The sequence below is a fragment of the Amblyomma americanum genome, chromosome 1, assembly GCF_052857255.1.
Source record: "Amblyomma americanum isolate KBUSLIRL-KWMA chromosome 1, ASM5285725v1, whole genome shotgun sequence".
NCBI lineage: Eukaryota > Metazoa > Arthropoda > Arachnida > Ixodida > Ixodidae > Amblyomma > Amblyomma americanum.
In genome coordinates this window covers 407,765,268-407,783,818 of record NC_135497.1, presented here as the reverse complement: position 1 = coordinate 407,783,818, position 18,551 = coordinate 407,765,268, and the positions used below count along the sequence as shown (strand labels likewise).

General features: G+C 43.0%; 1 protein-coding gene across 1 annotated transcript in view; it reads right to left on the bottom strand.

Moving 5' to 3' along the window:
* LOC144115777 (protein PALS2-like) overlaps positions 1 to 8,037 on the bottom strand; it is a 28,021-nt gene extending 19,984 nt beyond the window's left edge. The window contains 7 exon segments of the mRNA XM_077650278.1: positions 3,005 to 3,070; positions 5,553 to 5,592; positions 5,594 to 5,662; positions 6,607 to 6,738; positions 6,822 to 6,970; positions 7,743 to 7,818; positions 7,904 to 8,037. Of these exon segments, the coding sequence (XP_077506404.1) occupies positions 3,005 to 3,070; positions 5,553 to 5,592; positions 5,594 to 5,662; positions 6,607 to 6,738; positions 6,822 to 6,970; positions 7,743 to 7,785 (499 nt within the window). The 5' untranslated portion in view covers positions 7,786 to 7,818; positions 7,904 to 8,037.
* Between the last annotated feature and the right edge of the window lie 10,514 nt (positions 8,038 to 18,551).

Sequence of the window (18,551 nt, the reverse complement as noted above, 5' to 3'; positions counted from 1 at the left end):
ATACAAAAATAAACCACATGACTAACGCATTCGTGCGTTCACGATCATGCTGCTCTCAAGTGTGGTTTGAGCAAACGAAATCACCTGCAACTCTGACCCGGCGGCCCCTCAGCAGCGACAGGCCGATATGTTCGCGGTGGTTTCTCGTCTGCGTTAGCCAGTTGGCACACATGACGGTGCGAGTAGCCGCCGCTAACATATCGGCCTGCCGCTGCTGCAGGGCCGCCGAGTCAAAGCTGCACGTGATTTCAATTGCTCAAATGATGCTTGAGAGCAGCACGATCATGGCGTGCGAATGTGTTAGTCACGTGGTTTATTTTTGTATTTCGCGGGCTTTCTTTGGAGCTGGGAAAAAAAAGACACCATTGAGGGTTTCCTTAGCGTAAATGATAAAATGAGGGTTTCTGAACGCGCTCTACAACTCTTCAAATGCAATTTGTTGTCTAAAGTCAATATTTCTTAAATTAAATAATTAAACCAACTATTAATTATAAGCAAAACAAAAATTGCCTGTGGTGCTCAAGATGGATGTCACCAATATGCAGATGGTCTCACTCGCCTGTCTCTAATAATTTATTTCTTAACCCTTGACTCAAGTTAGCTGGGACACCTGGTATACTTGATATAGATCAATAAATAGATGACTAATTAACTATAATTAGTTGTTTTTATTTGATTTCAGGAGGCAAGGTTATACTACAAAGCTGGAGACCACCAGCATCTAAGGTGAGTCTTGTTTTTAAATTTTCTTAATTGGCAATGTGGTTCGAAATGTCGAACGTCAAAAATATGCACATGCAATATCGTTGAGTTGTCCTTCCATCAATGCATGTTTACTTCGATCCTATTTGATGCGTTTGTGTATTTGATACTGTAGAAGTTAACTTGATTTCAGCGACGATACCACACGAAGTGACGCCATTTTGTAACTATGCAATTTGGGAAAGCCAACTCAACAAGCTTTCAAATGTGTATTTTTGATGTTCAAGTTTCGGACCACACTGCCGATTAAGAAAATTTGAAAACAGGGCTCACCTCTGATGTTGACAGCCTTCAATTTCGCAATATAACCTTGCCCCTGATTATAAAAAATAAACGTTTATTAACTAATTTTAGTAAATTAGTCTTGTAGTTATCAATCCACATCAGGTACATAATGTTCACCTAGTTGTACAATTTGCCTGCATAGACTGCACTGACATATCTCTTACAGTTTTAATTTAAAATAAAAATCTGTAAATGGTAAATGACCCTTTAGTTGATAATCAATGCAACTCGTGTTCTCATTTTTCAAATATAACACATTTTCCTCTAATTCTGCCATCCTGCACGACTGCTACGTGCTGTGCTTGTGTTAGCGAAGCTCTTTTTCAGTACAAATGACATGCTCACTAAAAAAAACTATTTATTTATTTATACAGGTTCCTACAGAGCCCTCCTGGGCATTCGTGTAGAGGAAATGCATGAAACGAGTACAGACATTCCGTGAGCCTTCAAAACAACTAACAACGCCAGGACATCACAACTGCACCTTACTTTTTTCTGCAACTTGGTGTGAAGAGAGTAGCAGATAGAGAAAAGGGAGACCACTTGGTTTACCCCACATGTGCACACTGTGCATAAACCTAAATCAGCCGCTTTTATACAGACCCCACATGGTGGCTCAGTAGTTAGGGCGCTCAGCTGCTGATCCAGAGTGTCTGGGGTTCGAACTCGTCCACAGACGCTGCATTTCGATGGAGGCAAACCCGTGTGCAAAGATCCCCAGGTGGTCGAAATAATTCTGGAGCCCTCCACTACGGCACATTATTCTGGAGCCCTCCACTACAGCACCTCTTTCTTCCTTTCTTTTCTCAGTCCCTCCTTTATCTCTTCCCTTATGGGGCCTATTCAGGTGTCCTCCAATGTGATGTGTGAGACAGATACTGCGTCATTTCCTTTCCCCAAGAAACCAATTTTTAACTTTCAATTTTCAATTTTTTTATGCAGAAAACTAACCTCAATATGACAATATACATAAGGTGAGAATTTTTTTTCTGTTTGCTTTGGCCACGACTGTTTTTTCCCTTACTATGCAAAGCAGTTCTGCACCAAGAGCCATGGAGGAAAACAAAAAAATCAATGCCAGATATGTTTCACTGTCTATGCATTTACGATCACAGGTAAAAGTCAGAACAAGGAAGCGGCTGACAACTGCGGCATGGTCAGGCAAGCAAATACTTTACATACACATACAGGCACATACAGGCATATTCTAGATGCATGCTTTCTGAGCTTGTTGGGATGCTTAGAAACTACTCAGTGGGGTCAGTAATGAGCTTCTCCGAGTCGACGATGACAGCGAATTCTGACTGAACTCATAACTCACAGTTTCTTGGCTTAAGAGTGAGCATAGTCAGACAACAGCACAGTGAATGAGATATGTTAGCACTGCTTGCAGATGGAAATGGCAGATGGTAATAGTCAGGCTACAATGAGTGTACCACCAGACAACAGCTATGTGTTCACAGGCACTTCCAAGTGCTCCAGAAATTCACAGTGCATTCTTGTTGCGCAGTACCTCAAAGCATATATATATGAGCAATAGGAATGTGGCACTTTCACTATAATGGCTCCAGCACATCAGCCAGCTGAGCCGACTGTTATGATGAGTACGTGAGTAAACAATACTGACAAAACTAGAAAATCTGATCGTTATAACCGATTATCGTTATATTTGTACCGGCAAAAAAAAAAGCAAAAAGAACACACCCACATATTCTCCCATGCATTTATACACATAGGGCCATTTACATCCTGTAAGCCAAAAGGTGTTGCTTTCAACCACAAAAAAATACCTGCATTGCCAAAAAACAAAAATCTTGACTCTAAATCGCCATTTTGGTGGCCTTTTCGAGGGGCGGTGTGACTGTATCATATTAAGGTTCCGCTGTGCATATCTAACTCAACTCTCGTGCCTGTGAGTATAAATTAAAAACAAACACAAGCAGAAATGCAAACATACCTGCTGATGCCTTGCTCTCATACATTGTTTTTCTCTTCTTTTTAGTAATCTTTGTACCACACATTTCTGGAAAGAGATGGATACAGATAATATTATGTCAAGCACACATTTACTACCTGGCTACAGAAACTATTTTTGCATTAGAAAAATGATAAAATTAAGCAAGCTTTACTTCACAGACTACTACTGGTCACACAACTAACATGTTATAAACCAACACTTCTGTAGGAAATGGCCCAAAATATGTTGCACTATCACATAGAGACAAGAAATAAGCTTAAATAATACTGCAAGTCTACTGGTGACATGAGTGTGTATAAAATGCACTGAAAACAAAACTAATCAAAGCCTGTGGTAGAGTGCTTTCAAAGACACAGTGTACATTAACAAGAAACCGCAAGGCATACGCTTACAGTATCATGCCCCAAAAGTTTGATTTGTAATGGCCAACATCAAAATTGAGCTGTTTGCTGCACAAAACTCATACATTTTTAGTTTTTCACTGCTTTGATGTTCATAACATTTGTACACTGTAAAAATAAAAAAATGACAAAAATATCTGCAGCAGCTCCTTAGGATGTTCCAAATTTCATATTTAGATCGCCAAGGAGCAGCACCTCCTTTTCCTCATATCCCACACAAACATCATACACAGCAAGCCAACACACTGAAACCAAAGTAAATAATGCAAACATTTAATAGCGGTACGATGCACTAGAATTCTATAATTTCAATATTAACAGCTGTAAGTATATGATGAGAATGTACTCCACCAGAAATTATTTACCAGAATAAGTTCTGTCTACAGGAAATTAGCAATTTCATGCTGAAATAAAAGTAGGAAACTTGCAAAAGAAAACCATAATTAGGAGCAAGGAAAGTTAACTGCAACCTATTTCATACAACATTCATGTTTTTACAAATGGTATAACTCATCACTGTCAAAATATTTCCTGCAAACGTATCTTGAATTTATTAGTATCTTTTTTAACTTTTTATGTTTACTACATTTTTCTATCTCATCCCCGCACAATTCACAAGTGAGAACAAAAAGGCAAAAATACAAAACAGATATTATAAAACTGCCCAAACCTCACCAATGATATATGCAGATGCCGACACAAGTATTGTTCATTGCATAAATGGACGGGCCCTCAGTACCACACATAAACACTGCTGTTTAAATTCAGTACAAACATCATATGGCATTTGGTACCCCCCCCCTCCCCCCCAAAAAAAACTTTTGTTCTCTAACTCTCACTATAGAGTCTGTCCAAATTTTCTCAACCTTTTCCATAGCAACCATAAAGTTGCTAGTGCTCAAGTATGAGCACCCCTTCCACGATGGCATTTAGGACAATGAATCACAAACCACTGTGATGAAACAGCGGTCACTGAGAGCAGCAGCTCAAGCAACAACATGAATCAATCTAAAGAGGAATGGCGTCAATGACTGCTCATGCTGCAAGCACATGTTTTTAACTACATAATACTGCAATGCCGAGTTTTGGTTTGGTTTATGGGGATTTAATGTCCCAAAGCGACTCGGCCTATGAGGGACGCGCAATGCCGAGTTTTGCCTCTGACTAAAGCACTGCCCATGTTATAGCGATTAAATTTAACATTTCAAAACATCCTTCAAATCTGTGCATACATCCCCATGAATTTACAGCCTTCAGGTGCTTAGATTGTAGTGAACAAAACATTTGTGCCACAAATAAACTGTGCAATGCAGTATCCTTAGCTTTCCAAAACAATAAAATACTACAAAGTTTCGCCATGTATTGCTTCAAGCACATTTAGACAAATATTTTCATTTCACCATTTGTTTGCGATGCTTGACCCAACAGAAAGGTAAATGCAAACATAAAATTATATAAAAACCAAACCAATGGGGCCACAGTTGAGGCAAGTTTAACACTGCACACGCCTTTTATAAAGAAAAAGCGTGAAACAAACTTTGCCATCATGCTTGCTCAGAGCACCTGTCAGCCAAGCTCGAACTAGTTATAAGGTGGTCTGCACATTTGAGATCCAATAGCTGTCAACCAGAAACGGCAGAGCTCCAAACCACTGAAGTGCGGTGGTGACACACCATTGTAAAACACTGGCAGCTGGCTGAAACCTAGCAATGAAGCTTTCATTGTCATGCAGCTTTAGCTACACAACAATAATGGATTCCCCTCTAGTTTGGGGAACTTGAGTGTTAATTCTACACCTATTTAAAATCACAAAAATCCTTACATTACAGGAGGGAAACTGGGAAACTTTGCAGTTATGCAAAACACGCTAGTACGTGCCTATAATGGTTAAAGCCTGCTCATGTCAAAATAAAATACTGCATGACAACAGTATGCAGTCCAGCAAAATGAATTTAAATCTAAATGCAAAATCTTGACTGCGAACAGGCTCGTGCGAGCAACAAGTTGACAATACTACTTAAAACAGGTACTATGCACATGTGAAATTAAAATGCAAAAATACTTTCATTGCAGTCCTCAACACCTGTGACATATCTGTCTCATGAAAAGCAGCAATTAATGCATACTTGTCTTTGTTGCATAGTCATACTCTGGCCGCACAAAAGAATTGTCTTCGTTCCTCAAGTTCCTGAGATGGGATAAGGCTTGCCGGACCTGAAGCAGATACTCTTCTTGCCTGTGTAAGCAAAGAATGACACATGAAAACCTTCAGGCTTTGTAATCAAACAAATATATTAAAATTAGTCACAATAAAAACAACTACAAAAATAATGAAAATACAATTCAAATCTAAGTCAACAAGCTGATAGCATAATTGTTTTAACAGAGATACTTTAATAAGGTAGTAGATTCAACCTGATGACACTTATCAATTCAAATGCAATTAAGATCCGCTTAATCTGGCACCACAAAACCTCATGCCAGTCTGCCTGATCTTTGACATGTGCACTTTGTTTATTAAGACTTTAGAGCCCAGCTAATGAACTGATTCATGATGCACTGCAGAGACAAAAAAAAAAGTGAAAGCTTAGCCTCAGTAGTTCAGACATGTCACCTATTCTAGAGTCATTGTGGCCAAAAAAAAACTGTTGTGCACATATGAGTTGTGAGTGTTGTGAATAAACCAAAATGCTCACTTCAGCACGTTCCCTATAAAGCACTCACTTCTGTAGTGCTGCTGCTTTTCTGACATATTATGTGGAATTTTAGCAAGCTACAACAATCTAGCAAGAATAAAAGAAACTGCAGGTTTAAATGAGCTCGTACGTATCACCACCTGATGCCTGACATCTGACGAGACATGCATCACTGGCATGCTGGTGTCTAGCAGAGTCGTCGCATTGTGAAGCATAAATGCTCAAAAAACTCCGGAGGCAATCAAAGCAGCAGCAGTTTCAGCACTCTTGTGGGCAGATTACAGCTCTGCGTGTATAGCAAAGGGTAAAAAAACTGTTTGCCAGGAAGCAGCCTTTTTTATTTTGCCTGATTCATCATTGATTATGCAATAAAAAAAAAGGAAGATTAAACCAAGCAAAAAAATTGATTGCCGGCTCACTTGTGACCACTAGATGTGCTGAAAGAGAGGTGCATGAATACTTCAGACTATAATTTTGTACCTACCTGCCACCAGTTTGGATCCTCCTGATTGAGCACTTGCAGGATGTCACCCTGCTTGAATGGCAACCCAATTTCTTTACATGGTAGAAGGGTATCTTTAGATGGCTCATATGTGTACAGTGCTTTCACAAAACACTGCAAAATAAAGTACCATTCAAGCACACATACAAAAAAAGCCTCACATTTGTAATATGTCAGTTGATGTCACAGACACATACCTGAAATGTTGGCAGGTTGTCGTGATATGAGGGGAGGATTTTGAATGCAACACTGCCTTGGGCCTTTTTCAGTTGCAGCTGCAGCTGCTCAGGCGTGTGAACTGGCACTCCATTGACCTCCAAGATTGTATCACCAACATGTAACAACCCTGAAATATAAGCAAGGTGTCCACAATACTAAGTTGCATTCCCTTTAACACAACAAAATGTGCATGTTCTGAAAGTTCCTTTTAAAAGTAACCATGAGGAAACACAAACTGAATGTTCTAAATGAAATAACTAGTGCAGACATGCCTTCCTCTGTTGAACATTCAGTGTATGTCATGACATGAGGTTTATACTTAGCATGCCTTTACCACACTTTACAGTTAAGCATGCTTTGACCTTCACACCTCAACCTATATTGAAATTGAAAACAGAAAATGCAGTGACCACAAATTTTTTTGGTAAGCTTGTTCATCTCTTTCCTCACAGCAGGGTTCAGATGTCCAGTAAGACATGAGACCATTCCTATACCTTTCCTTTCCTCAAAAACCAATTTATTTATTATTTCAACATAAGTTACCACTTGAAAAAAAAAAAAGTCACACAAGAACTTAAAAAGGCAAAATACATTATCATGAATACCACTAAAAGGCATAAAACACATATACAAATCAGAAAAGTAGCTATGATATTACTTTAGTTCTTTAGGGACTAACAGACAGCAAATACTACCATTCTGGTATTCATTATTCTTCCACAAAAGGAAAAGATTAGAGCTAGTAACAAGTAGAAAAGAATCCTCAAATCACATGAAACCATATTGCACAAGGAAGGTCGGGAAGTCTGATACTGCCATAAGCATCACAATCAGTCAGTCAAGAAATCTACTTCAAATCCTAGCATCTAGTGAAAAAGAAAGCTTGCACTCAAACTCACCTTGCCTATCAATGATTCCACCAGCAAGGATGCGAGCTATCATCAAATTGTCATCCTCAACTCGTACCGTTATCCCCTGAAAACATTAAGCAAAAGCACCTTTATACCACATGTATGCAGAATAAGAAAAGCAGCAAGCTGGAAATGAAACAGCCACTCACCAAGGGTTCATCATCATTCTTTCAGATTCCCACCATCCTGATAGTGTCATTCAGGGTCTCAGGTGCCATTGCTGGTGCCTCCTTCTCAAGTGCTAGTGGTTTAGCAGGTTCATAGCTCTTTGTAACTACAGCATCATGGGCGTTGAGCAAGGCCTACCATGAACAAAAGAACCATCAAAAACAAAATACAAGAACTCACTGCAGTCTAACTCCAAATGCTCATTTGGTAGTAATTTTTATCCCTCTAGCTTTCACTGTTTTTCTTGATGCATATATTAAGAATGGTAAATTTATAAGCAAGGTAAAGTGTTTTACAATTTTGATCTCAATAAACCTTGAAGACACATATGGCAAGATTTTCCAGTAGCTTTTTTTACAAATTCTGTGGCTAATGCAACACTTATTGCAGAGAATTGTCAACACTCTGTTATTTAAAAGATGTGAAACAAAAGAAACCTTGCAGGTAGATTTATTATGTGAACCTATAAGCAAAGGTAAAACCCCCTTCTCTGCTTTGAACAAAATTTTATCCCTGAAGTGACAAATCTTTTATATTAATTACACCTCTTTCACTTAGGGCATTACTGAAGGACAAAAATGAGTAATAAACAAAGAACGTCAACAGATAACACCAACTGGGTCACTACTGAAGTTTGAAGCTGAGGAGGCAATACATTTTTATCACTCATGGGCATACTCAAAAAACATAATGCCAAACACCCCAAGATGCACCCGAAGTGACCGTCTAATGAATTAAAATTCATAATAAATACAAGGGTACCCAACCAACAGGTTATAACTATTCATGGTGATACAGCAGATTCAATTACAGCCCCTAGCAATAACTGAACATACCAAACATTTTTCATGTTGGACAGACAAGTAAGAGCCCCAATTAGTTCCTGTGCACTCCAAAGGTAACAAAGTGCAGTTTATCAAATATGAAGGGCTAAGCAGTCATGGAGACTGCATTGTTCCAATATTCTCAAAGGTTCTCCATTTTTCAAATAAAAAAAAGGGAACATAAAAAATTTCCGCAAGGAAGACTTCTCACACATATTCAGCATCGCTGCAAAAGTGGCAGAGCTCACACTCAAAAGCAAGCACAACACTACATGTAGCATACAAGCGTGGAAGAAATGGCAGAACTTTCGCAAGTTTTTCCCCAACACTGGCCTCATTTAGAACACTGCGCTCGGCCACATTACTGGTGGCTCACGTTTCTGGTTAAGCTTGCGGGTGCAGGTGAAAAGTCTATTGACTGCCATTGTAGTCTGTGACTTTGTGCCAGCACCAGGCTTTAAAGCCAGTTTTACACTTAATTTTTATAGAAGAAAAGAAAACAAGACCCTTTCAAAAATCTTTTTAAGCTTCATTAGAAAACCTGCTTATCAAAAGAAACAAACATTCACTTCAATGTACCTAAATTGCTCACTAATAACAACCACAGCGATGATGTAGACAATATGACCATGATAATAAATGCCATGCCAATTACACTCTTTTAGCTTTCTGACAGAGAGAGGGCAGTGACTCCAATGCCTTGTACAACATGCATAGATGCCCAGCTGCAAGGGACGTTGCTATTAACATGCAAAATGCCAGCCTATGAAGTTGCAGAACGTAGCTATTTTCAACTTCCTCGAATTTCGCTGATCACTATTCCAAGTTAAACAAAAACTTTAAAGTAGTAATAAAATGTCCAATGCCCTTATGATGATAAACGACAAGATTTGACAAAAATTTATGAAAGTGCCATACCTGCACTAAGCAGCTCATGACAGGCGATTCCATGAGACCTTTGAGAAAAATGAGGTCAGTGTCCCGAACACCCACACGTCCATTGAGGTCCTCGATGTTTTCCCTGACATGCTGAAAGGCAGCTGAAGAATGAAGTAAAAAAGACTGAATGACTGCTTTAGCAACTCGAGAACAGAAAAATTTGTTAAGTTTTCAGCAGTGGTTACAAATGGTTACCAAGGCAATTATCACAACACTATGTGATAATTATAGCAAAAGACAGATTTTACACCAGAAGTGAAGAAGATATGAAGCTTAGATCATTTCTTTTTCATTTGTGGTTGTCATCCTAAATTTTTTTAATTCATTGAAGGAATGGAAGGAAATAAAAGGAATGGAAATAATGGAAGCGCCATAGATTGCCTTTAATGTATCTAGCTGCCATAATGTGCACTACATTCACATGCCACATGCACTTTTGCACCTGACCACCACCACATAACAGATTGCTATATTCATGAAATGAATATATATCCAGCCTAGGATTGGATTGCAAAACATTTATTTCGTCAGAAGGCAAAATGCAGATGATCCGTGCTAGGTGGCTATCAGTCCATGGCTGACAGCGACCCGAGTAGCTCATTCAATGGTCCAGGAATACTCTAGAATTTTTTTTTTTATGGGATTTAACTACTTGCTTCAACGGTTCTCATTTCACCTCCTACTCCATTTATTATTTTTTTTCACCTTCATGAAGATTCCAAAAGCATAAACACTGTCCTAAAAACCAAATCTCTCATTGTTTTCGCAGCATATTTGTGAGCAACGTTGAAATTTGTTGAAATTGAATATTTGTGGGCTTCTATAATGAACCTAATAACTGCACAACAGCACTAAGGTCAAGAAGGATGGAGGCCAGCCACATGCCCCCATCCACTTCAATGAGGCATTAACTACCGAATAAAGAAATCGAACAGCTTTCCATGAAAAAGACTGAGATAAGCCACATCTTGCCTTGCATGGGCAGGATCCAAGACACTTCTAACACTTACTCGTCAATTCCCATCTTTATTGAAAGTTTCATGACTCCTGCTACATTGAAGCTTTTTAGGCAATTTCACTGCCCCTCACTACATGTGGTTTTATGGGGTTCAATGTCCCAAAGTGACTCTGCCTACCTCGCTACTATAAAGATTCCACACCCAAGACAGAAGTCTCATAGTATTAAAAACCAGCACTAAAAAACACAGACAGAGGACGAGACTAGACACACAGAAGGCGCTGACTTACAACTGCAGTTGTAAGTCAGCGCCTTCTGTGTGTCTAGTCTCGTCCTCAGTCAGTGTTTTTTAGCGCTTGTTTTTAATACTATGGATTGTGATGTCCGAGCCCCGCGCGTTGCGGGCGAGCGCCAGGGAACGAACAGCCAACACAGAGTCCGGTGAACGACTGACTTTATTCATGTTCGCGCGCTCCGCGAACTGTGCAGTTAAGCACAGCAATGGGGCGGTGCCGCCATCTGTTGGACTCTTGGCCAAATACGACACCCCTCCCCACCCACACAAAGAAGGTAACGTGAACAGGCCTCACGGCGAATAGCGTACATTGGGCTGTCTTGCTCTTGAGCTTCTTCGCAACGGTGGTGTTTGCGGCTCACACTTGGGAAGCTCTGGATCAACCGGCACACCCAGTGCTGAATTATCCCTTGGTGGAGCCTCGTGCTGTACAGATCCGTCCTCGCTGCCGGCATTCAGGTGTGATTGCATGGCAGAGGTCTGTTGGTCATCTGCACTCACATCACGTGTACCGACTTGATGTTTTGCTGCAGCCGGCGGAGACACTTCGGTTGCGGAGAAATCGTGTCGCAGATGTTCTTGATGTCGCCTCCAGGACCGACCATCAGGCAATGTGGCATCGGCGATGTGGTCGCCCGATGTAGCAGTCACCATTGCAGGAAACCAGGGTGGACCATCTCGAAAGTTTCGTGCATATACAGAATCCCCTGGCTGCACAAGCGGCGTCCGATGGGCATGCTGCTCGTGCGCAACTTTCTGCTTTAGCTGCCTTGTAAGAACTGTGGACCTCATGTCAGGCCGCAGTAGGGTCAAAGCTGTCTTCAGCTTGCGCCCCATCATCAACTCAGCCGGGGAGCACCCAGTAGTCTCGTGCGGCGTTGACCTGTAGTTCAGCAGGACGCGGGCTAGCTGACAGTCGAAGCTTCCACCCACTGCTTTCTTCAGCTTTGTCTTGATAGTTTGCACTGCACGCTCCGCAGCACCATTTGATGCCGGGTGATACGGTGGCGTCAGCACATGCTTTATGCCATTGCGCTGAAGGAATTCCCTGAACGAGGCACTCACGAATGCTGGCCCATTATCCGACACAATCACGTCTGGCAAACCATGGGCAGCAAACATAGTCCGTAGGCATGGAATCGTGGCATCTGCTGATGGTGTGGTCACAGGAACAACTTCTATCCATTTTGAAAAAGCATCCGTCACGATCAGCAAGTAGCGATTCTTGAGAGGTCCAGCAAAGTCGATGTGAATTCGTGACCACGGCTTCTCGGGATACGGCCATGGCGTCATAGCTACTGGCCGCGCAGTTCTCTGGTTCTCCTGACACACACGGCATCCACGCACCGTATTCGTAATGTCTTCATCCAGGGTCGACCACCACACATGGCTTCGAGCAACTGCCTTCATTTTTGAAATTCCAGGGTGGCCTTCATGGAGTAGACGCAGCACTTGAGGTTGCAGTGTACTAGGAATAACCACTCGCGAACCCAGCAGGATGCAATTTTCTTGGACGCTCATTTGCGTTGTGCGATTGGCATATGGCTTTAGCACAGGATCGCGCAGCTCTGTTCCAGCCCACAGTGCCTCGCGAACCTTTGCTAACACAGGGTCTTTGGAAGTGGCTTCCGCCACAACAGACGCCACCAAAACCCTGGGGTATACAGCCTCAAGCATGAATACTTCAGCTGGCCGCTCAACAGTGTGTTCCGAAGTAGGCAGCGGCAGCCGACTCAAGCAGTCAGCGCTGGCGATGCTGGCTCCGGGTCTGTACTTAAGCTTGTAGTTATAAGCGGCCAGCATCAGTGACCAGCGCAGCACTCGAGGAGAGCACGTCTCTGGCACGGGTTTGTCAGCGGAGAGCAGGCCTAGCAAAGGCTTGTGGTCGGTGACCGCCTCAAACTCTCTGCCCCAGACATATTGCCGAAACTTGGTCACTCCAAACACCAGGGCAAGTGCCTCTTTATCCAAGTGACTATAGTTGCGCTCAGCTGATGTGAGACTTCTTGATGCAAAAGCGATCGGACGCTCAGCGCCCGTGTCCTCACGGTGAGCCAGCACAGCCCCCACTCCATACGGTGATGCATCGCAAATCAGCACCAATGTTTTCCTAGGGTCGTAGTGTGCCAAAACCGCAGCAGACACCAGCAACTCCTTGCTTTCCCTAAACGCGCGTTCCTGGTCAGCACCCCACATCCACGGTGTCTTGGCTCCAAGTAATTGATTCAGTGGATGAAGAACAGCAGACGGATTTGGCAGGAATCGCCGGTAGAAATTTACCAGTCCCAAATAACTTTGCAGTGACTTCACATCGCTAGGCTTGGGGGCCTTCAGCACAGCCTAAGTCTTTTCAGGGTTAGGATGGAAACCAGCCGACGTGACAACGTGGCCCAGGTATTCCACTTTTGGACCCATGAAGGTGCACTTGTCAAGCTTCAGCTTCAGACCGGCTTCCTTCAAGCGATGCAGTACTCGGCACAAGTTCTGAAGGTGATCCTTATCATTGCGCCCAGTCACCAGGATGTCATCGAAGTACACGACCACGTGTGGTAGACCGCGCATCAAGTTGTCCATCTCCCTCTGGAAAATCGACGGTGCTGAGGTTACGCCGAAAGGCAGGCGTGTGTATTGGTACAGCCCCCTTGGCGTGTTGACGGTCAGCAGTTTCGAGGACGCCTCGTCCAGCTCCACTTGCAAGTAGGCATCCTTGAGGTCGAGCTTGGAGAACTTCTCACCCCCACTCAGTCTGGCGAATAGATCCTCAACACGCGGTATCGGATAGTTCTCCGGCACAGTCACAGGATTCACCGTGACCTTGAAGTCACCACAGATTCGAATCTGTCCGTTGCGCTTGAGAATAGGCACAATGGGTGCAGCCCATTCTGATGATCTTACCGGTTGCAGCACTCCAGCGCGTTCCATACGGAGCAGCTCCTCGTTAACACGATCGATCATCGCGAACGGTACAGATCGAGGCTTGAAAAACCTTGGCTTGGCATTGTCTTGAATGGTGATCTTGGCAGCCACGCCCTTGAGAGTTCCAAGTTTGCCATCAAAAACAGTGGAGTACGCAGCCAGTACATCCTCAAGCGACGACACAGCATTGAGCTCTCTCGCATTGCATAATTCCAAACCAAGACCCTTCATCCAACCGCGCCCCATGAGGGACGGGCAATCACCAGAAATAACGTACAACACCTCCTCGCACTTCCGGTTCCCCAGCTGAACAGTCACAGGCAAACTTCCTAGTACAGGAGACAGTTCACCTGAGTAGCTCTTCAACACAACAGTTGAAGGCTTCAGACGTGCCGACGGAAACTTTCGGTGAAATGTGTCCCCAGATACGACGGATACACTTGCTCCCGTGTCAACTTCCATTAGCAGCGAAGTTCCGTTCACCGCGACTTCCACGCGGTATGGCTGAGTAACTCCTGCAGTGCCTTGCAGACTCCACAATTCGTATACCTGAAGCGCATCCGGTCGCTCATTGGCTTCATCACACCTGGCATCGTTCACGACATGCACAGATTTGTTCACAGACGGCGGCGCCGCTTTCCTGGTATTTGCTACATCTTTCGCTCTCCTGGTGTTTGTCGCATTTTTTCTCCCCTTGCACACACGAGAGAGATGGCCCTTAATCCCACAGTTGTGGCAGACACTGTTTAGATGTCGGCACTGCGTCGCCAGATGCCCGCCACCACAGCGAAAGCACAAAATGGCCGTTTCTTCTCGCCTCGGCTTCGTAGAGTCACGTGACACAGCGTTGGTCGGCGCGACAAAGGGCGCGGGCGCCGTTGAAAGCACTTGCGAATCCTTGTTTGCCGCTTCCATCGCGATAACCGTTTTCTTCGCCATGTCAAGCGTCAAGTCCGGCAGCTCCAACAGTCGTCTCTGCATCGATTCATCGTTAATTCCCGCCACTATGCGGTCGCGCAGCATTCTCTCACGAAAGGTGCCAAACCCGCATTCATCGGCCAGCTTGTTCAGGGCTGCGAAGTAGTCAGCAGCCGCTTCACCCGCCTGTCGTGTTCTGGAGTTGAACTTGAATGAGGCAACAACTTCCGACGGCTGTGGCGAGAAATGCCTCCCGAGGACATCAAAAATGGTAGTCAAACTTGCCTCGCACGGCTTCACGGGCGCCAGCAGATTCCGCAGCAAGGTGTATGTGGCCGGGCCACAACACGTGAGCAAGACAGCTCGTTTCTTGTCATCCGGCACATCGTTGGCAATAAAGTACTGAACAGCTCTCTCTCGGTACTCGTCCCAGTTCGTCTGCGTGTCGAACGGCTCTAGCTTGCCGACGCCTGGCATTTCCGAAGTACAGGAACGCTTCAAACAGTTCAACACGTGTTCCTCGTCGCCATTGTGATGTCCGAGCCCCGCGCGTTGCGGGCGAGCGCCAGGGAACGAACAGCCAACACAGAGTCCGGTGAACGACTGACTTTATTCATGTTCGCGCGCTCCGCGAACTGTGCAGTTAAGCACAGCAATGGGGCGGTGCCGCCATCTGTTGGACTCTTGGCCAAATACGACATGGATCACCACACAACTCGCCCAATCCTCAATTCTTCTACAGAAGTCTTCCCTGAGTATTCCTAGACAAAAGAACGCCACCATCAACGATCTTCCTTTGTATTCAGGATTGTAAAGCAACGGATGTAATTTTCTTTAACTGCACCATAATGAAACCTGTACATACCCATTCAGCTATTATTTCTCCTTGAGCTGCATAAAAATCAGGCACCCGACACAAAAGAATTGCTGGCAGCTATCATTTGCAACAAAGAGCCTTGGATCACACTGATATGCCTTTGTTAGTAAGGGCCCAGCCATGCATGTCCTCATATAAAACATGGAAAGAATGCATACCTACCACGACGGTAGCATTGTTATACCATGAGAAAAAAAACATCTTCACATGAAGATGAAAACTGTAAACTTCCCATCGACATATGTGAGTATTCACAGCAGGCACCAGTGCAAATTTCTGCATTTATTACTCTGTAATGCACATCTCTGATAAGGTACACAGGTTATGGAGTATAATAAAGAATTTCAAAGAAATGAAACAACCTCGAAACTTCTTATTTTCAAATGGAGCTTCACACACAAATCAAACCACTCTTACTTTGTTGTATAGTAAAGTGCTGTAAATGTATACCATGTCAGTGTCTCTCTCTTTAAAAAGGTCAATATAAATTTCTAACTACAATAAAGAGCTAAACCACAGCCAATTTTTCTCGCGCAGCTGCACGTCGACTACAGGGCGTCTCCGCGGCTTTTTGGCCGGGCAAACATGTGAACAGCGCCCCCCTTCCCTCCCCGACGCCCGGATCTCCGTAAAAACACCGTGCACGAAGCAGTCGCCCCGACAAGGTGGAGAAAGCTTCGCCCGCCCCATGCTCTATTTATTTATTACAATACCTTCAGGGCCCCAGTGGGGCGTTACAGAAGGGAGTGGATAAAAAAGTAAAAACAATGCAGCAAAATGAAAACAAAAAGTAAATGGAAAATGTAATGTAATACAGCAAGGAATGAAAAAACATAAGCTTGAACAAAATACAAATCAGATTACGTAAGAAAACAGCCTAGTCAAACACATAGTTTTCCGCGGCATTTTTGAATAAACAGGTGTCAGAAATGTCGGCAAGCAAGGTGGGCAGGTGGTTCCAATCGCTCGCCGTCTTGGGTATAAACGAGTTAAAATATGCATTGCTTCGGCAGTATGGAATGCGTACCTTGTGGCGATGATCCGTGCGAGGTGATATGAAGGATGGTTCAAATAGAAGATCCCGTTTTAGCTGATGATTGTGGTAGTAAATCTTGTGAAAAGTTAGTATTCGCGCGAGTTTTCTACGAAGGGAAAGGCTAGGAAGGTTCAAAGAATTTTTCATTGTAGTTACACTAGCAGTGCGGGAAAAATTAGAGAAAATAAATCGGGCGCTACGATTCTGTACTGACTCTAACTGATTAGTAAGAGTTTCAAGTCCCGGGTAAGAGTTTCAAGTCCCGGGTCCCACACAGAGCACGCATATTCTAATTTCGATCTAACTAAGGTTTTACAGAGTAGCAGTTTTAAAGAAGATGGAGCCATGGAAAAATTACGACGCAAGTAGCCAAGCATGCGGTTAGCATTGCTAACAATATAATCAACATGTGCCTGCCATGAAAGGTTAGCAGTTATATGAACCCCTAAATATTTATATGTGGTAACCTGCTCAAGGAGAGAACCTGAAATATTGTAGGGAATAAGATTTTCGTTAGCAGACCGGTGTGAAATATGCATGACCTTACACTTGTTAGTATTCAGTCTCATGAGCCAAATATTACACCAACTAGATACCTTATTTAGGTCACTTTGAAGTAAGGATGAGTCTGAAGCGGATTTGATTACTCAATAAATAACGCAATCATCTGCGAAAAGCCTAATTGTGGAGTTAATAGAAATTGGTAGATCGTTATGTATGTTAGAAACAATAGCGGCCCGAGCACAAAACCTTGAGGCATGCCGGAGGTAACAGAGCATGGTGAGGAATCAGCGTTATTTGCAGTGACGAATTGAGTTCTGTTACGCAAAAAACTCTCGATCCATGAAAGAATGTTTGGGTCGATGTTTAGTTTGCCGAGCTTAAAACAAAGTAGTTGGTGATTAACAAGATCGAATGCTTTCTGAAAATCTAAAAATACACAGTCAATGAAAAATCCCTTGTCTAATGCATCAAATAAATCATGGGTGAAGGAAATGAGTTGCGTTTCACAAGAAAATGATTGACGAAAGCCATGCTGACGAGGAAAAAAACACGAATGATTTTCTAGAAATTTAACCAGATTAGAATAAATGACATGTTCAAACAGTTTACACGGGACACTCGTTAATGATATGGGTCTGTAATTAAGAGCACAATGAGCATCACCAGACTTGAATATTGGTACCACCTTACAGTCCCCGGGTAGCTTTCCTGAATTCAAAGATTGCAAAAACAGTGCACACAAGTAAATGGAAGAATAAACACTTGTATTCTTTAAAAATTTAGAATTTATGTCGTCGATTCCCGAAGACGAAGAAATTTTGAGATTATTAATTAGACCTTCTATACCAAGACTGTCAAACACAATCGGGTCCATTAATGGATTCTGCACAGGCTGAAAAGAGGGCAGAGAAACAGATGATTGCTGTAAAAAAGTATTTGAGAAGGCGTCGTTTAGCACTTGAGGGCATTCTGATGAAGGAATGGCTGCGCCGCTTCTATCGTTCAGAGCTATTGCTTTATGCTTGGGACCAGAAATGATGTTCCAAAATTTTTTGGCATTATCAATCAACAAAAATGGAAGCGTACTCTGGAAGAAAGCCTGCTTGGCGCTTCTTAAGGCTTTTCGATACTCAGATGTTATGGCACGATACACATCCCAGTGATCAGGGCAACCGGTGGTTTTCGCTCTACGATAAACTCGTTTTTTTTACTTAAAAGGCGTTTTAATGCGGCAGTGAACCACGGGGAACGTTGCTTGCCTGATATGACGCGTAAAGGTATGTGTTTTTGGACGAGAAAATGAACTTTTTCTTTAAAAAGGCGCCAGTTCATTTCCACAGTACGGTTATAAAAGTTTGGCAT